Here is a 21,922-nt window from a genome sequence, read left to right as displayed (position 1 = left end):
CTGCTACACTAGTTGTCTTCATCTGCATTTTTTGGTGGGTATGGGACAGAAGGTCGATGTCATCTATGAAGTCCAAATCTTCTGACTGATCCCGAGATATCCACTGTATGCAGTGTTTTCTCTCAAATGTGGAGGTCTTCATATTCTAGTTGAACATCCGAAGAAATAAAAATGGCGAGAGTAGGTGGCTTTTTCTGATTCCGGTCCTCACTTCAAATGCATCTGTCAGCTATCCTCCATGCACGACTTTGCACTGTGATCCGTCTTATGAATTCCGTATGATATTGGCAATTTTCTTAGGTACTCCATAGTGTCGAAGAAAGTTGCATGGTGTTTTCCTATCCACACTGTTATATGTTTTCTCATAATCAAGGAAGTTAATGCATGGTGACGAGTTCCCTTAGATTGATGGTTCAACGATAACCCGTAATGCTTATAACTCTTCTAGTTCTAGTACTGGTCCCAAGCCCGGGTAAAGGAGAAGGCTTTGTCATGGGGTCAACAACTCTATCCCATAGAAAACAACCATGCTTTTAGAAAAACACTTACTAGTTAAAAATTAACACAGTTAAATAGTTTATTATGTAATTTACTAACGATCTCAAAATCCATCTGTTAAACCGAAGGGGGTTTGTGGAGATTTTAGTAATTTTATAGTTGTAATCATGAGTCAGTTGAAGCTACACCGCCATGGAAAACCTGTAAGCACTGGACGGCCGTTTCGTCTTATTGTGGGATTCCTCAGCAGTGCGCATCCATGATCCCGCCTCACGAGATTCGAACCCAGGACTTACCGGTCTCGCGCGCGAACGCTTAACCTCTAGAACCACTGAGCTGGCATTCAACGGTGTTAATGTCTAACTTCAAATCATCGACGAAATTGAGCGTCACATCCACCATTGTCTTCAGTGAGTTACTATCTCATAGCAGACCCACTTTTACTCCACTGCTTCTCACTAGAACTTCAGGAAATACCTCTTGAAGCCAGTTATTTTCTCTAAATTAACAATAATGTCAATAAATATTTCTCCAGTAATGTAAATATGTTTTTTTATTAATTATTTTTTCCCTAAACAGTAAATACGCTTATCTTTTTCTTTATATAAGTAGTATATCAATGTCTTATTATTATTATTATTGTTTTATTATTAAGGAGCCCCAACAACCAATTTATTAAATCCAAAATTGATTACCACTGAAATTGGTAAACAAGTTACATTAAATTGTAATAATAATAATAATAATAATGTAATTAATATGAATCAAATACCATTTCCAAAGTTACCAACACCTGATGAATGGAATAAATGGGATTATAATAAAAGAATTAATCATTCCAAATATTATATTGAAAAACAATATAAGAAGAAGAAATTAAACTATTCACCATATATCAATCAATGGATTCATAATGGACAATTTATTACAATGAATGATGATAATAATAATTATCATTTTGAAGGTAAGTTATTTTTATATATAGTTGAAATCATGAGTCAATTGAAGCTAGACCACCATCGAAAACCTGGAAGCACTGAACGGCCGTTTCTTCCGGTTGTGGGACTCCTCAGCAGTGCACATCCACGATCCCGCCCAGCGGAATTCGAACCCAGGACCTACAGTCTCGCACCAGAGCACTTGACCGATAGACCACTGAGCTCGCCGCCATCTAACGGTGTTAATGTCTAACTTCAACCAATCCACGAAGTTATTTGTTAATGGATTTTTATGTGTTACAACTAAAGGCGGCCTACTTGAATATCTGGGCTACCTGTTCCTGTATCTAAATATTTCAAAAAGTTATCTCATTTTGTTTGTTTTAATACATCATTATTTGTTATTAATCGCATAAACTATTCAGGTGCGTTTCTAAAAAGTGTACAAATTCTTGTTGTACAAGTTACAAAGGCCCAACCAGAGATATCGTGGTTGCTGGCAATATGCAGCGAAAAGAATTTACATAATGCAATCAATGATCGGAACTGAAACTTCCTTCGTAGAGTAAGCGTAAACTCATTGTTTCATTAAAAAAACTTTATTATCACAGCTTATCAGCCCTACCAATAAATATAATCTACATATTTTGTAGCCCTCAAATACCCTGGTACGGCCAAAAGTGGGGAGAGTCCTCTCTCGCTCTCCAAATGCTCTCACACGGCCATGCGTATATAGGCTCTGCCACGGAAGTCCTACTCACTGCCTTCTCGTGGCAGGTGTGGTGTTTACGAAAGTGGGAGGACGTTAAGCGAATATCCGGCACTTTAACCGGGTTGGCGGACACGAATAGTTCACCTAGGGGAGTTGGAAAACCCTGATTCCAAACCAATGGTGCACATGGGCTCCAGTATCTTGAGTGAACAAATCGCTTATGAATTAATCGTTGGTCACTGGCTACCATGGGAGTGCATCTCCTTACGATGCTACACTGCATTGTGGATCAGACCTTTAGATCAAAGGCTCCGGATATGTCCCCCTAATGAAACCACCTGGTTCGGTCTGGGCAACTGGGTAGTATCCAAGCTCTCACACAAATCTCATTTGATTTGTCTGGCGCGTATGTATTTGGTGCCTCCTTTGTACCAATCTTTATGTGTTTAAATAAATAAACACATTTTGTAACCCAGCAATTATGCGCGTAAAATAAAGCTTCTGTAATAAAGAAGGGAATAAAATAGTATAGCTTTTAATTTGAACTTCGAACTCTCAAAATTTTTGAATATATGTGGAAAAACGTATGGTGATATGAAATATGAAATTCAACATTTTTGTATTAATCCCGTAAAGTGATAATAATCATGTGCGGATTAGTGACTTATTTCAAAAAATAGTTCCTCTAGCTTTAGTAAAAGTCATGGCTAGTGGAGTTTAGTCATGTAAGATGTAAGGCACTTACTTACCAATGGCATTAAGAGAACGCTGCACTATAATGTGAATTGACTTGATGCAAAAACCCAAAACCAATGAATGCCAGATAAGTGGTATAAAGGTTGGGGTGTGACTTTGAATCCAGAAGGTTCTATACTCAACTCCTGATGGGACTATTAATGTGCAATGCTAAGGAATCTCATACTAAGACGAAAAAGCTACTGAGCGATTTCTAATTTCCAGTAGTTTTCTATCAAAATCAACCCATCATGAAAACGATGAATATTTTAGTGAACGGAACACCGGTTGGGGACAATTGAATGTACTTAGATACTAACTACAGACTATCTTACTAAATTCTGATAATCATACAGCAAACAGTCAATTTGCAAAATAACAACCATTTGTCTCAATCTTTACTGTCCCTTCTGTAAATATCAGTTCATCTTCTCTAATTTCATGCATTTTCCTACCAATTGCACTTCATTTCAGTTCTTCCCTTATCGGTTTTCAGCCAAAATACATTGTATGTCTGACCATCACCATATACTACTTATATGGATTTAAGTGGACTACACTACAATATCATTGATCTCTACATACCCTCTATGGTCTTAGAAATTTCTGTTTTTGAATTCATCTAATTATGAAATGCTTATAAAGTAGTCAACATAATATTGTCATAAAAAATAAACTTTTTTCAATTTTCATAGTTGAAGCTAGACCAGTGTGGAAAACCTGGAAGCACTGGACGGCCGTTTCGTCCTATTATGGGACTCCTCAGCAGTGCGCATCCACGATCCCGCAGTCGCGAGATTCGAACCCAGGACCTACCAGTCTCGCACCGGAGCACTTAACCGATAGACCACTAATATTCATTTTATCAGTTTATTCACAATCTTCTTATCATAATTTTCTTTTGTAATTAGATGGATTATTGAAAATACTAAAAATTGAACAATCACATACTGGTATCTATCAGTATATGAAAAGTAACCAATATACTAATAGTATGGATGACAACACTAATGAAAATGAATACGATGAAGAATCAGTCAACTGTAAATTTTATATTCAATTAAATGATGAAAAGTTTGTTCATAACGGTAATGATTTGCCAATAATGTTTATTCCTTTATGTGGATATATATATACTACTTATATACATACTATATATATACATATACTACTTAACATGATATTGTTACTGTGTCATATTAAGTAGTATATATTATACGAAACACAAATATTATAACAGTTGTTTCATATCTTTGCTATATATGTACTGCTAAATTGAAAAATAATGAAATAATTGATATACACTTTTATTATTGAAGTAACGATATAGTTTATAACAACCGTTTCTATGTTCATTATTATATCCTTTCCCCACATTACAGATTAGTAATTAATGAATAAACAAATGTTATCAAAATTTTCAAAGTATATATATAAGCGAAGATGGATAGTGGCTAGAAGTGGAATCCAGTTTGACGCGCGTTTCGTCCTATTTGTGACTCGTCAGCTGGATATGCCTGCATTTCAGTGTTGATGTTCACTCTGGGACTCGAACCCAGTACCTTTCGCTTCAAACACTATCGCGTCATCCATTCAGCTACTGAGTCCTGGATTCCACTGCTAGTCACAATCCATCTTTGCTTACAATGCTTGTGAATTAAGGCTATATCGAGACAATACGCACAGGATGCACATATACTAATAAGAGACTGACCATTTGCAGTCCTAAACATCAATGGGAAGATTCAAACAAGCAATACTAAGAGTATATATATATAAATGTAAGTAGTTAGTAATACAACAATAAAGAAGCTTTCATTATCTACTAATGACCAGGTCATAGTCAATGAAATCGATTTGCGTTAATTAGCTAGTAAAAATAGACTAAGAGTATCGTTTAGAGTTTGATTGTTGCAAACGCGTTGCTTTTTATTCAAAAAAATATCTTCAACTGTGATAGTTATCGGAATCAAGATTAATTGATTTAGGGAGGTGACAAATGAATGATATTCTTGAATTGTTTATCAACGACTTTCACTTCATCTCAGTTTAATAAATTGATCCACTTGTCTTAGTGAGGATTCAATGAACAAATTAAACTATACATACAGTTCTCTACTCCCGTTGCGATTATTTATCGGTTTTGATGATAAGCAGACAGATCCATCGTGTTGTAGATATGCCGCTCATATGGTAAAATAAATGTTAATTATAAGCAATAGACTGTAGTAATATCACATATCACCATAATACCAAACTGGTAGGTATTCCAGGTGAACAGATTTTTATATAATGTTACCTTGTCTTTCCATATTCTACATATGAAGTTTCATACTATCGAAAATTATTGTTTTATACCATCAATTATCAATGTATTTCAATTCGTGATCTTACACTTTCTCACTTCCTTATTTTAGACCTTAATAGGTTAGATATAACCTGAATTTATCGAATCAGAAAAGTGTATAACATTAACAAAGAACAGTGGTATTTTCCCAACAACTTACATCGATCTTTAATTAGCAACCGGAACATGAAACTCTAGTTTAATAATTTGGTTTAACTAACAATAGTACATAAAAAGAAATACTGATATATTTCGGTATAAAAATAAGCTCCTAATTATCCTAGTGAGTATTCTATAAACCACTGAGTCGGCGTCCAACGATGTTAATGTCTAACTTCAACCAAGCCAAGAAATCGAGTAACCATTGGATGCCGGCCGGCTCAGTGGTCTAGAGGTTAAGCGCTCGCGCGCGAGAACGATAGGTCCTGGGTTCGAATCTCGCGAGGCGTGATCGCGAATGAACACTGCTGAGGAGTCCCACAATAGGACGAAACGGCCGTCCACTGTTCCCAGGTTTTTCATAGTGGTCTAGCTTCAGTTGACTCACGATTTCAACTACAAAATTACTAAAATATCCACAAAACCTTTTTCTGATAGTATTCTATAAACCTTTAAACATCAAACTAATTAAGTCAGTTTACACTTGAATAATAAAACAATTTGAAAATTGTAAGCTACTCTCCGAAAATACACTACTGAACTTAAGTAAATCGAGTGAACTATTCATTCATTAGAAATATGCGATAATGATTATTTGACTAGGGAGTAGTTGTGAATTATTCTGTAAATCTATTTATGCACGATGCTTACTAACTCTATATGTAAACGAATCCTAACCAAATTCTCGAAGGAGTCCTATAAATGTCCTTCATCAAGTCCTTAGAAGCCCGGAAATGCCTGCAAACTTTTTATCCAATTAGCGTTGAGTAGAATCCTTACAGAAACATCGAAAATATGTAGAATCACGTGTCACAGTTTTAATTGGATATTTATATATACTACTACTATATTAGTATGATTGCAGAAATATCCGGATTTCCAAGGTTAGGTGTAGTCCTATCAATACCTCTGTAAATGAAAGAACCTTAGAGCAAAGCTATTATTTGCATTTAGCACATTCTCTTTAGTACTCCAATAGACTTGTAGAAGTAGTCAGGAATATCAGAACCACCTAGGAAGACAGTTTAGGTATATCAATAGCAATGTTCATAATATATTATCTCAAAGGCAAACATTCTTAAGGGATCGGTAAAAGTATTTACTATACAATTTATGGATGGCTGTATTGTGCATACAAATTTAATCTATTTAGTACTAATCTGGTTACAGAATACACGACCTTAAAATCAATATTTTTTGCTTTACTATTTTCATAGTTGAAATCATGAGTCAATTGAAGCTAGACCACCATGGAAAACCTGGAAACACTGGACGGCCGTTTCGCCCCATTATGGGACTCCTCGGCCGTGTTTAGAGATTAATTTGGTCTGAAAATAAGGAATATGTTTTAAATATAAGTACATATCCATTTAACTAGTCACAGATCTTTAGCTGAACCATTTATCAATAGTTTCATTTGACTGGCGTTAGTAATTATAAAGAAAGAAATAATACGTAGTTGAAGAGAAAGCCATTAAATGTAACGAATTCATTATATTCTGAAAATGTCATTGGTCTTGCTTTGTTGAAATTGTAAACATATTGTAAAATTGTACTGCGAATCCTTCAACATTTCCTTTCATAAAAAGGATTCACACAAAATATATGTACCATATTGATATTTCGATACACAATATTTAACCCAACATTATCGTTCATACTTGTTTTAGAAACTGATCAACAACTCAAAACAATTTTTGAACATACTTCAGAAGGTTTAACTGGTCATTTGAATTGTAATTTATCATCATTACTACTAACTGAAAGTTATCAAAATACTAATCAAGTAAATAATCAATATCAATGGTCAATTTTATGGTATCGTAGTGTAACATCAAATGAACCGCTTAATATTGAATCAGTTAATAAAGCATCTGGTGGGATTAAATATATTATTAGCAACGTCAATGAATATACTCAAATTCTCAGCATTGTTAATCCTAGAAAGATTACTGACGATGGTCAATATATTTGTAGGTAAGTTATCAAACAATTAAAATTTAATATGTTTATTGTCATTTTATCAGGTTAAATCGATGCGAATGCTTTACATCACAATATAAACGCATTTCAACTTAATAAACACAAAGAAATCTCTTACGCTTCCACATAGGCGATGCAAAATCATTAGGGAGGTTTGCTAATCAAAGCATATCAAACTCTCCCTCTGGTGCCGGATACCGTCAATAACATCCTACTGAGGGAGGGAAATGATTCAGCTTTCAAATGAAGAGGAAATTAGGGAAAAAAGTGGGAAGTGGATAGGACATAGATTGAGAAAATCACCAAACAACATCACGAGGCAAGCCCCTACTTGGAATCCTGAATGCAGCGGAAAAGAGGAAGGCCAAAGAAAACATCACGCCGTGAAATAGAAGCAGATTGGAAAAGGATGAATGTTAACTGGAAAAAACCGAAAAGGTTTGCCCCAGGACAGGGTTGAATGGAGAATGCTGGTGTGAGCCCTATGTTCTTCCACGAAGGGTAACACGCGTATGTAAGTAAGATATCAAACTATTGACAGTTACAGCTTCGCAATAGAACTTCAGGCAGGCTGTAAGTTCTGAATATCCCAAATCTCAACTTATAGTGGGTCCGCGGGTCCGCTATTTTGTAAGAAATATTTATTCACTCCATTCTGGACTATGAAGTTCGTCCAACTAAAATCATGAAGTGAAATATTTTGATGTTAAACAACAAACATTATTTTTGTAGATATATGTAACCCAACGCAAAAGCTGAACATTTGGTATGATACAACAAATTAATTAAAACACCTCCTGTGTTTGAATTCTTTATTGCCGAAAGACTGAGTAATATATAGTTATATAGTTGAGATCGTGAGTCAATTGAAGCTTCCAGGTTTTCCATGGTTGTCTAGCTTCAATTAACTCATGATCTCAACTATATAAAATTACTAAAATTTCCACAAAACCCCCTTCTGATAATATATGATTATCTATAATTAGTGAATTAACATGATATTCTATATCAGAATTAATAACCATATAAATCCAAATTCATATTTCTATGGAATACACTTACTAACTGAGTCATCTCTATATACATACCAATAATGAAATGGTCTAATAATTTTCAATGAGTAAATCGAGTTTAAACATAAAAACTGCCAGTTGACAGATTTTCAAATAAACAGAGTTTGTAAGCATTGAAAATCGTAATAATGATTCATTAATGTATAGTAATTATATAGTTGAAATCTTAAGTCAATTGAAGCTAGACCACCATGGAAAACCTGGAAGCACTGGACGGCCTTTTCGTTTTATTGTGGGACTCCTCATCAGTGTTCATCCAAGATCCCGCCTCGCGAGATTCGAAACCAGGATCTAATGGTCTCGCGCGCAAGCGCTTAACCTCTAGACCACTGAGCCGACCTGCATCCAACGGTGTTAATGTATAGTAATCACATAAAATCCAGTTAGCACACCAACGTATGTTAAAATGAAACATCTAATAATAAAGCAATTTGAGTTAGTAATCACAATGAAATAGGTTGCGTCACCGCGCATAATAGTTAAATGTACAAGTTGATAGTTGGAAGACAGGTGTACTGATAGTAATGTAAATAAATCGAAATCATTTTGAGTGATCTCCATCGTTTCCTAATGGAGTTCGTTCCCGTCTCCTTCATATAGTTGAATCCATAGGAATTCGTACATTTCACCCCAATTTATGTGTACAGTAGAAATTTGTAACCCCCCTATCCATTCCATGTCCGGATATAACTTAACAAATGACATTATTATAATTATTTAAAATTTTATTTATAATTTTGTTATTATTAACATTATTTTCACATCACTTATTCATTTGTCATTTCCGCCTCTTTCCGTTTGTATTCTTCACTATCTACTTATTTACACACTTCTTATTACATAATGATTTTAATGTTCTGTGATGACTATTTTAAGTCTATTTACCCACGTTTGACCTCCTATTTCCAGTATTGGACTGTTGATAAGACTTTTGTTATCGTAATTTGATATTCTTACTACTATCAGTACACCTGTCTTCCTACTATCAACTTGTACTTTCACCCATTATATGCGGTGACATAATCTATTTCATTATGATTATTAACTCATATTGACTTGATTGGTTTAACATTTTCGTATAAATATTCATGTATATTAGAATAAAGCCTGATGACGATCTAATTGAAAACAATGAATATCTTTAATATTCTAATATAATAATAAAGCATCATTGAACCATCCTATTCAGAATCAAAAGATATTAACTGTCGAATGTTCATAGGCTAGTGTGGATATTCAGTTGAATACTAAACCATTTGATCATTACAGTTCTTCTTACTTTTGTAAATAAGAGTCATCGATCTACAAAAAAATTCACTTAGTAATATTTGTTTGAATCTTCCCATTGATGTTTAGGACTGTAACTGGTCAGTCTCTAATTGGTAAATGTACATACTGTGCGTATTGCCTCGATATAGCCTTATTTCACAAGGTTGTAAGCAAAGATGGATAATGACTGGCAGTGGAGTCTAGGACGCGCGTTTCGTCCAATACAAAAAGATGTTTGTAAACAAATTACTCTATTAGCAGTATAAAAAGAGAAAGGCTAAATATTCGTAGTCTTTAATTTTATTATTATTTTCAGAAGGGGATTTGTGGAGATTTCAGTATATTTCAAAGTTGAAATCATGAGCCAGTTGAAGCTAGTATATATTTGCGTAATACATTTCGAATAATTTGACCACACATACACTTGTTAAGACATTTTTGTATGAATACTAAAAGGTCAACTAGACAGATTAAAGGTAAGTCGTAACAAAGGAAAATAAAGTACACAAAAACAATGTGATAACCACTCTGGATAATAAATCAGTATTTCCAGGGTAGGTTAAGGGGAAGAACAAGTTGTTTTTGAACACATGACGGGGTTTTCAGTTTCCATATAGCCGAGGCTTTAATAAACCTTAGTATACGCCCTTGAAAACTTTTGTACAACATTACAAACTCTGACTTGATATCAACCTTATGGCAAGCCTTAACTAAATGTTTCGCAAATGAGGAAGATGCCTGCCTATCCTGTAATTTTATTTGACTATTGGAATCCACTTGTTTTTGCAGCCATTTCAGTATGTGTTCCGCCACCCTTTTTGCAGATCATGATTGCTCCTCCCTACGTACGTGTTTGTGCACTTACATGTAAATGATAGACATAATGTGATGTATTTTCATAGTTGAAATCATGAGTCAATTGAAGTTAGATCACCATGGAAAACCTGGAAGCATTGGATGGTCCTTTCGTTCTACAATAGGACTCCTCAGAAGCGCGCATCCACGATCCCACCTCACGATATTCGAACTCAGGACCTACCAGTCTCACGCCAGAGCACTTAACCGACAGATCACTGAGCTGGCCGGCATCCAACGGTGTTAATGTCTAACTTCAACCATGTGATGTGACACAATTGCTTACGTGCGGTTCGGGTTTTTGGTGAAACATAGACCTTGTCTTTTCAATAATAACAAGTTGGACTGCATAAAATGTCCTGTTGATGGCTAATTTAAGTCCCCGTTTTGACATGAGACTATTTTAGTCACCTTCAGACAGTAACATAGTGAAAACTCGCTTTGGTGCTAATAATTCAATAAAATGTAGTGAATTCATAGAAATGATTGTAAACATCTGTTAGTGTCCCAAAAGAAAGATTCAGATAAATTTTAACGAATTTTTGTGGATGATATAACTAGTACTGCTCATGTTCAACGCCTAACACGCTGTCCATTGATCTACTGAATCAAGATAGATACTGGCTTGTGCAACTGTAGTGAACAGAACACTACTGGGGACAATCGAATGTATTAATGCAAAGATTACAGATTATCTCAGTAAATTCTGACAACCATACAATGAGCAGTCAATTTGCAAATTAACAACAAATAGTCTCGATCTTCACTGTTTCTTCTCTAATTCCATTGTTCGTATAATTTCCTAGCGATTGCGCTTCGTTTCAGTTCTTTCCTCATCGGTCTTCTGCCAAAATACATTCTATGTCTGACCAACACCATATACTACTTATACGGATATAAGTAGACCACACCACACAACGAGCATGAATTGAATTTATAAATATTTGTGTCTTGTCATTGTTTATAGTAGGGCCATAAATATAGAATTTGATTCACTGAGTGAACATCAACACTAAGATCCAGTTACACTCAACTGGCAAATTTTAAAGAGGATGAAATACACTTTTTGGATTTCAGTTCTGATCTCGCAATCTTTACAGTATGTACATATGACAATATAGACTGATCAATGACTGCCCTTGACATCAATAACCTGACGACGTAAAGACTTACAAAATATAATTGAAATCAATTTCATCCACCTAAAAGTAAAGTTTTGAGCTAAAAAGAAAGAAAACAGTTAAAAAATAATGTTATCAAGTTTATTTATTTAAGCATATAAACATTGGTATAAGAAGGCACCAAATATACATACACACACACCAATCATTCGACATGTATGAAGGCTGGAATACTACCCGGATGCTTAAACTGAAAGAATAGAAGAACCCATTCGATATCATTTATAAGAATGATTAACAACTATGTCATAGCTATTGTAGTGAACAGAACACGAGTGGGGACAATCGAATGTATTTGAGTACAAATTTACAGACTATCTCATTAAAATCTGACAACCATACAGTAAATACTTATTTTGCAATCTATCAATCAATTGTCCCAATCTTGACCGTTCCTTCTGCAAATATCAGTCCATAGTCTTCGATTATTATTATTATACATACATTTTCATATCAATTGCGTTTCGTCTCCATTCTTTCCTTATCGATCTTCTACTGAAATACATTCAATGCGCGACCATCATTATATACTACTTATGTGGATATACTGTATTTTAGCTTCTGGACAAGCCAATTTACCTATCCATTTTGATTCATGTTTTCACTTTGTTCATTATTCACTTATTAACCCTAACCATTTTTATATGAGCGTAGGTGTGTATACACTGCTTATCCTATTTATCACATGTCTGTCATTTATTCTTGTCTGACTATAAATATTGATTAACACTTGATTAAAGTGAGTTGCATTATCCGCCATCTCCAATGCGTGTCATTTTTGTTCCGCTCGCTGATATTTGCTCATGTGCTTATAGCCTTCTGGCCTGCGTCATTTGTCAATAAAACTGTAGCTGCCGCTTCTCTTTGCCCTCTGATTTTACGCACCGTTAAGATTTGTATTATAACGGTTATCGAGGTGAACAATTAACGAAGCACGGCACTACAATATAAGTAATCCACACCATACTATATCTTCAACAAATTTGTTAAGACTACAATTCAGTTGCTTATTAATTACATTAAAAGGATTCAAGATATTTGTCTGATGTTCAGAAATTTCATTATTGAAGTTTAAAATGAAATTGAACTTACATTCAAGATATTCATTAGTCACTTTGTGTAAATAAATAAGTTTTCTTTATTTTCACTTTATTTTAGAGTTTACAATACAACAACAGGGAAACTTTTAGGTGAACAACGATTTCAACTAATCATTGGTAAGTGAATTCACTGACATTGAACGTTACTATTATTATTAATGGCTTTATTCAATATTATATTTTGGTACAATATAGAACTCTCAGCACGAGGTATTTTAACAAGTGTTTTTATCAAAAAATCTGTATAGCTTTTCAATTAGAGACATGTTTAAGAATACAGGTTATTGACTAGGTTAACTCTAATAACCTATTTGTCACAGAGTATATTCGCTAAGTAAGGTATCACAGAACTTTTTATTATAACTTGTAGCCTGCCTTCGTGCCCACTTAATATATGACGTGACGATGCCGCCAATTAGAGAGCAACGATGTATTGATCGGATCAGTGGCACATGAAACTCATACGAGCAGTCTAGAGCACTTGTCGGTCCTGCTATCTGCCTAGCCCAGCCAGTTAAGTCCAGAACACCAATAACAGCCTCTGCAATATGAATCAATATTTGCAAATATACTAGGTTTATATACCAAACAGACAGACGACATCGAGCCATAAAATAGGAAACAACAATTGTACAAGATTTGGTCAAATGTGGATGTGAATGTGGGGAACAGTAATTAATAGACTGGGTATAACTCAGGAATGGTAAATCGTTCAGTAATAATCTATAAATAGAAATAAAACTCATAATAAAAGGAACATGGTTATGAATAGTTGATCTACTTAACAATTATACAATAGGAAATATACGAATCATATTTGTACATAAATAGTCCTCAAACGTTACCATTCATAATTCTTTTCGGGATATAACACTTTTATACATTTGCTTGCATGCATGGATTTTAATACATTTACATCTCGTTCTATGAGACTATATAAAAGGAGAAAGAGATATGAATGAAGGGGGATGGTTAGTATCTGATAAGATAACATCTGCTAGGAGTTTGTAAGATTTAAGATTGAACATTTGAAACCTGTTTCATTGTCTAATCTTAAATTAAATTAGTATTAAAATATAACCAATGCTTCATATCTTATTTAAGAAAAATATCAAATTACAGGATACTAATAGACTTACTAAAATACCAAAGGATATATCAATATAGAGTCTTATATGAATGTGCTTTTTTGAGTAGAAAGAGAAACTCAACAGGTAATAAAGAGACTTTTAAAAAAAAGAACCTTAAGAATATTATACAGAAGACAGAGTATAGATTAATATCTGAAAATTCTTTCAAGGCTGAGAAAAAACAACATTAGGAATGAATGGGATTGTGTGGAAGTAATGAATTACAACCATTACCAATCAAGATCATTGATTTACAACTTATTACATGTAAACATATGACTTAAACGAGTTATTTTTTATTTCACTGTGATCAGTAATAGGGTTACGGAGTTGTATAGTAACATAAAGCTAACTAATTTCCTTAAACTGGCCCTTAAAATGACATTGAGATATAATATTACTATAGAAAGTAGTGTAGCTGTTCAATTAACGGAGGTTTAACGTTTTACGATTTACCTTACATGTAAAAGCCATTAGCATCAGAGTATTTCTGAATGAAAATAAAAGCTTCGTCTCTATTATTAAATTCATAACATCATTCATTAGGAATAATAATTCAGGTCAAACACTATACATTGTTATTAATTCCATGTAAGAACATTTCACATATTTTCTCATAGAATGTTACAGTACCGATATAATGTCATTCGTAAAGATGTGTGTTGATCATCAACGTTGATGATCTCTGTCGAATGTTTAGGGGCCTACTCGAGTTAGATGGGAATGGTGTGACCAATACTTAACGTCGAAGTCACACCTATAGGTCAGTATCTAACGCTGATTACCCTTTCGACGTATCAAAGTATTATGGCTGCTTTGAAAACCGTATGACACAAAGGACGTTACTACGTAAACTGATTAGTAAGAATGAGTACAGAGAAGATAGTGAGACCACCACCACATGGGCCATTCCATGGCATAAGATTAACTGATGAGCGTTAGTTGTCCTTAACTTTGACAGCGATCGATGATCTGTTCGATATTCAGTGACCTAACTTCCGAATGATTTGGCTAGGGTTCAGTGACATTTCACTGGCCCTACAAGTGTATTTATATAATAATTATTTGGAAAATCGATAGTAAACTATAGTTTACTGATGGATTAAGCATATCATCATCATAATAAGTCGAAAATTTTAATAATAGTCACAAATTTTAAATAAAAAACCTGGGAGCACTGGAAGGCCATTTTTTTCTAGTACGGAACCCCTCAGCAGTGCGCATTCACGATACGAACCCAGAAATTAACGGTCTCGCACGCGAACGCTTTACATCTAGACCACTGAGCTATCATCTAACGGTGTTATTGTACAACTTTACCCATCCACGAAATCGAGCCACAGTCCACCATTGTTTTCTGTGAGTTACTTTCTCACAACAAACCCATTTGAACTCTATTGATCACTGCTTCTCACTAGAACTGCAAGAAATACCTCTTGAAACCAGTCACTAGTGAGTTTGCAGATTTTTCATGTTTGTCTCACATCAACCGACTCATAAATTCAACTATAAAATTACTAAAATCTCCACAAAACCCCCCTTCTAACAAAATGAATTGTTTTCATTTATTCATTGAATTTACAATTCCCAAATACATATTGACTAAATTTAATAAAATCGCTTTATATTCATCAAACTATTCATCTTAATCTACTTATAAGTAATAACTAACCACTTACATTTTTCATTAAGTCAAATAAATTCAATCTAATAATATTTAGAAGATTCTTTTTCTTTTTTTTCCCTAATAGATAACATTCTTATTTGATATATGTATATGTACTTTGCATGAGACCTTTGTCATAGATATTTCAACTTGTTTCTCTTATACTAAGCAAAGATGGACAGTGGCTAGCAGGGGAATCCAGGACGTACGTTTCATCTTATTTGTGACTCGTCAGTTGGATTCACCTGTATCTCAGAATTGATGTTCACTCTGAGACTCGAACCCAGTACCTTTCGCCTCAAACGCCATCGCGTTATCCACTCAGCTACTGAGTCCTGACAGCCACTTTCTTGTGCAATAGGATGAAGTTGAAATTCACTTAGTATTGTTTGTTTATGAATCTTCCCATTGTTGTTTACGACTGCAACTGGTCAGTCTCTAATTAGCATATATGCATATTGTCCGTATTGCCTCGATATAGCCTTAGTTCGCAAGCATTGTATACTGTATACTGTTATTATCCTTGTTTTTTTCTTTTTCTTTTTCCCCCAGAATCAATCAATAATGATGAGAATATACATAAAAATTTTATAAAACATGAAACCTTTTTAACTAAATCATCATTATCATCTATATCATCAGAAATCCCAAATAAATATGAATTACCCTCTAAGAGAAATGAACAAAATTTAGTTTTAAAACAAACTGAAAAACCACAAATTAAAGGTAAATAGTTTTACAAAAGTTTTTTTTCTTTTTATTAGTAAGATGTTTAGGATTATTCTATTTTATATAGTTGAGATCATGAATCCATTGAAGCTAGACCTTCAGGGAAAACCTGGAGGCACTGGACGGTCGTTTAATAAAAGTGTTATACCTTGTGGCGGAGTGTATGACTAGTTAATGTGTGACTTGATGAGACCGCCAATCAGGGAGCAGCGAATTATCGATTGGAACAGTGACACACAAAACCGTACGAGCGGCCTAGAGCGCTAACCGGTCCTGCTTCTCCCCAGCCCAGCCAGTTAAGTCCAAAACATCAATAACAGCCTCTGTAGTATGAATCATTATTCACAAACATACTGGGTTTATATCCCAACCAAACAGACCACATCGTACCATAAAATAGAAAATAACATATGTACAAGATTTAGCCAAATGTGGCTGTGAATAGGGGGGAAAGTAATCAATAAACTGATGATATCTCAAGAATCGTATAATAATAGTTCAAAGGTCAAAATAAAGCTAATGATAAGAGGAACACGAATATGATTAGGTAAGTTATTTAACAATTATACAATAAGAAATATACATATTACTTTGGTCCACAAATAGTCCTCAAAAGTTACCATTCACAATTCTCTTCGGGATACAACATAAAGTACATTCAAATAAATATCTATTCATTTTTTGGTAGAACTGATGAAGTTCATGCCTTTGAGTAATATCGTTATTTCTTTTTAAAGGAAGGATTCAATGTGACCACTTAATTGGTCAAAGTTAAGTAGGTGAAATGAAGTCTGATTCTTACTTATGCCTGTTATCACTCATGTAGGAGTATAGGCCGCTCATCAGCATTGTCCATTCAATTCTGTCCTGGAAAATTTTTTTTCAGTTGTTTCCAGTTGGTATTCATTATTTTCATGTCTGCTTCCAATTCTTGGTAAAGTGTGTATTCTTTGGTCTTCCTTTTTTCCGTTTCCCTTCAGAATTCCAACTTATGAATTGCTTCGTAATACAGTTTGATGATTTCCTCAATGTATGTCACTTAAGTTATAGCTTATAAGAGAACGCTTTTAAATTTACTAAACTGACTGAATAATGAGTATCAAGATTATGTGATAATTAATCTACCTTGAAGTAATCGCCATTGATAATTTTACTTCAATCTAAACACATGTACTGTTCCTCTATGTGTGTTGCCTGAAATAATGAACAATTAGAAACTGTATGTTTATAAGCAAAAATGTACCTAAAGTTATTGTTATAATGTGTGTGCCTGAGTGCCCTATTAATATATAACGTGACGATGTCGCCAAATAGAAAGCAGTGAATTATCGAATGGACCAATGATACACGAAAGCCGAACGAGCAATCTTGAGCACTTATTGGTCATGCTATCTGCCTAGCCCAGCCAGTCAGGTCCAGAACAGCCTCTGCAATATGAATCATTTATCTCAAGGATACTAGGTTTATATACCAAACAGACAGACTACATCGACCATAAAATATAAAATAGTATTTATACAAGATTCAGCTAAATGTGGATGTGAATGTTGGGAACAGTAATTAATAGACTGAGGATAACTCAAGTACGGCACATCATATAACAACAGTCTATGGGTCGAAATAAAGCTCATAATAAGAGGGACATGACTATGAATAGTTTAGTTATTTAACAATTATACAATAGGAAATATGCATATCATATTTGTCCATAAATAGTCCTCAAACGTTACCATTCATAATTTTCTTTGGGATATAACACTACTAAATATTTAATACGTCTATAGGACAATCTTATTTCATAGTAGATTGAACATATAAAGACACCTTCGCCATTATTCAAATAACTTCATTTATTATACATCAAATATGATCACTTGAATATGACAGGAATATACTAACATAGCTCGATACCAATTTTCCATTTCCATTCCACTTATTTTCATCCGGTTGGTTTTAATAAAGTTTTGTTATTTACAAGCTGATAGATTCATTTAGTTACTTTAATTTATCACTTATATTAAAAGTATATATACCAATAATGAAGAGTATGATAACTTTTTAATATCCGGATTTGTTTATTTATTCTCTGAATAAGTTATTTATACTGAGCTGAAAAACTGTCAAAATTTGAATTTCCTACCCAATGAGATGATACAAAGCTACAAATATATTATTATTATTATTAAACATCTACCCAATATTTACTTTATTTAAAATGATCAACTAAAACTTTGCTAATGATACCAGGTTTGTTGGGATATATCAACTCACTGAAGACATTGGTGAATGGTTGCTCAGATTTCGTGGATTGGTTGAAGTTAGACATTAACACCTTTGGATGCCCGCCCAGTGGTCTAGAGGTTAAGTTCTCGCGTGCGAGACTGATAGGTCCTGGGTTCGGGTTTCTCGAAGAGGGATCGTAAATGCGTACTGCTGAGGAGTTCCACAATAGGATGCGATGACCGTCCAGTGTTTCCAGGTTTTCCATGGTGGTCTAGCTTCAATTAACTCATGATCTCAACTATATAAAATTACTAAAATCTCCACAAAACCCCCTTCTGATAATGATACTTGTCTCCCAAGATCATCATGAAAGAAATCATAGCTTTCTATTAGCTTGATATTTGAACAATTAATAAACAAAAATCATTATACTGAATAATGAGAAGAGTAATAAAAGATGGTTTATTCATCAGTTGATTTACATTGATGAAATGAGGATGGAAAATATTAGTATTCAATTGTAATAATACATAAAGTTCAGGAATAGTTGTACTACGAAATCTGACTCCAATTAGGTTGCATGATGATTGTTATCGAAATATACATACCTCCAACCCTCATATATTTTCATCAATTTAAATCGCGTTAGTGAATAACGGGATTAAGTGAGTCAAATACGAGAATAGATTTCGAAACGTATACAGTCGTTGGTCTGAATAGACAATCAGAGAAATAAATCGGAGAAGGCATGTGAGCCAATTCGATTAAACCAAGCATGAATCAGTATGTATAGTCAAACAAAAATAAGTTACGGACATGTAGTGAATAGGGTAGGTGATTAACACGCATCTGATCACATAAAAAAACAGTCAGGCTTAATAGTCGAATAAGTGATAAGGTCAAAATGTGACTTGAGAAGAATGAATAAATTCCTCTGTCCAGAAGACAGAATAACCTATATGGGCTTAATATAGTAACAGCCACTTATCGTTCCATGGTTGATTTCTGAGATAGAATCCATCAGTATTTACTGGCTTACGAATTCTTTGAACAGCTTTCACAATAACTACATTCGTATTTGGATTATATTGAAACTAACATCTAGCACTGAAATACAGAATGTTTATTTCATCTGGTTTACATAGTTGCAAAAAATTATAATAACGGTTTTCGAAATATCTTTCCACTTGTAGTTTAGAGTGTACAATGTTATTTTAGAGAAGAACTAATCTAGTATAGTTAGTCAGTCATATAAAACGTAGAACCTTGCATATATGTAGATCAATTCAAATCGCCGCATGTCATCAGTACAGAGAAATGAAGTTAATAAGAAAAATCCAAAAGTCGTAGAAATAGTAACAATATCAGAAGTAAGAGAGAAAGATATTCAACGAGAAAATATAGGTTTGTGGGATATGAATTCATAAGATAATTTAGAAGACTAGGATTAAAGAGAAGACAGAGTGAATGCTTCTGAGCGATTGCAATCTATTGTTTGTGGAGATTGTATTTCTGTCAAACTACACGTTCAAATAATGACGAATATTCGTATATAGTATTTTGAATCATGCCACTCAATGTCTCTAAACGTTAGTTAAGATAATCGCACACATCTTAACCAGATAGTTTGCATTTATTAATGTGACTCAGTTAAATTGTAAATGTACCCATGTGCTGATGCTACTTCTTGGAATGCCGCCCTTAGCTTTCTTTCAGCCCACTACATCAGAAAAAATCGCCCGCTGAAGAAAGGGGTGGTTGAGGATACATAATACATGTCCTAACCAATTTAGTTGATGAAGATTCACAACATCAAGATAGCTGATTGGTTCAAACATCTACAATCAATGCTTTAAAGATACCTGTGATCGAATACTAATAATTTACGGTTATTCTTTATTATTAATGGGCAAGTTTCACGCTCATAAAGAAAATTACTGCTCAGTAAATTCGTTCTTTGTTTAGTAGATGGATATCTTGCTTATGTCACAAGCAACCGAAGCTAATAAAAGCCAATATAGATTTTTGAATCTTCGACAGGTCTAATACGGTACAATAGCTAGTCCCTGTAAATTATTCGTAGGAAATAGCGAAACAAAGAAAACACCTACTAACTGATTATTCTTAAGATAGGTAATTAAAAAGTATCTGATGAATATTCGTTATATCTTTTGTATCTTTTCTTGTTACCTAGTATCACGACCAATTGTCAAACGATTAGCAAACTTTACAATGGCTGTACATATAAAATGGACAGTTTATCATAGTCCAATTAAAGAATTACACTATCAATTGGGTATAAAACATTTAGGAAATATTCGTCAAACTAAATCTATCATAACATTTTCTAATGAGTATATACATTCAAGGAACAAATCGAATGGAGAAGAATTTTCAATTTTGCCAAATATTTATGATAATTCAAGTATTATATTTGATTCACGTGATCTTTTTCAACCACAAAACTCTTACAGGTCAGTGGGTAATTTTATTGATTTCTTTTTTGATAATTATAAATCAATAAAACTTTCTTCTCTTAGTGATAAAACATAATCTGAGGGGGTTTTGTGGAGAATTTAGTATTTTCATAGTTGAAATTATGAGTCAGGTGAAGCTAGACCACCATGGAAAACCTGGAAGCACTGGATGGCCGTTTCGTCTTATTATGGGACTCCTCAGCAGTGCGCATCCACGATCCCGCACTCGCGAGATTCGAACCCAGGACCTACCAGTCTCGCACCGGAGCACTTAACCTCTAGACCACTGAGCTAGCCGGCATCTAACGGTGTTAATGTCTAACTTCAACCAGTGGTCTATCGGTTAAGTGCTCTGGCTCGAGACTGGTGGGTCCTGGGTTCGAATCTCGGGAGTGCGGGATCGTGGAGGCGCACTGGTGAGGATTCCCATAATGTGATGAAACGGCCTTCCAGAGCTTCCAGGTTTTTCATGGTGGTCTAGCTTCAATTTACTCATGTTTTCAACTATGAGAAACATAATCTCTCTGTTCGATTGATAAAAGAAGTAATGACTTCATTCATCTGTTGTCAGTAAGAAACTGACAAAAGAAATTGATTGATCACCATCATGTTTGATTGTTTACATCACCATACTTACGCCTGTTACTCTCAACGGATCATAGGCCGCCAACCAGCATTCTCCAACCCACTCTGTTCTGATTTACATCACCATACCATTCAATAATGACTTGGACGTAATTTGTAATGATGGTATACATAGATAGCCATCAGAACTTGTTACAAAGGTCAAAGATCATGTCATTTAAAAAAGGCACTCATAAACTTCATTGGAAACTCTAAACGTGTA

The 21,922-nt window shown here is 34.2% G+C and overlaps 1 protein-coding gene across 1 annotated transcript in view; it reads left to right on the top strand.

The window, feature by feature from the left end:
* Window positions 1–1,428: 1,428 nt before the first annotated feature.
* The window catches only part of Smp_143260 (hypothetical protein), a gene marked incomplete at its 5' end in the record, with an annotated part of 55,403 nt that continues 34,909 nt past the window's right edge, over window positions 1,429–21,922 (top strand). Inside the window, 6 exons of the mRNA XM_018791862.1 lie at window positions 1,429–1,462; window positions 3,795–3,971; window positions 7,060–7,366; window positions 12,909–12,967; window positions 16,199–16,372; window positions 20,793–21,072. Of these exons, the coding sequence (XP_018644970.1) occupies window positions 1,429–1,462; window positions 3,795–3,971; window positions 7,060–7,366; window positions 12,909–12,967; window positions 16,199–16,372; window positions 20,793–21,072 (1,031 nt within the window). The remainder of the gene's footprint in view (window positions 1,463–3,794; window positions 3,972–7,059; window positions 7,367–12,908; window positions 12,968–16,198; window positions 16,373–20,792; window positions 21,073–21,922) is intronic.

This window comes from Schistosoma mansoni (genome assembly GCF_000237925.1).
Source record: "Schistosoma mansoni, WGS project CABG00000000 data, chromosome 1 unplaced supercontig 0034, strain Puerto Rico, whole genome shotgun sequence".
NCBI lineage: Eukaryota > Metazoa > Platyhelminthes > Trematoda > Strigeidida > Schistosomatidae > Schistosoma > Schistosoma mansoni.
The sequence above is the reverse complement of the archived record's forward strand: the minus strand, read 5'-3'. Positions and strand labels throughout refer to the sequence as shown.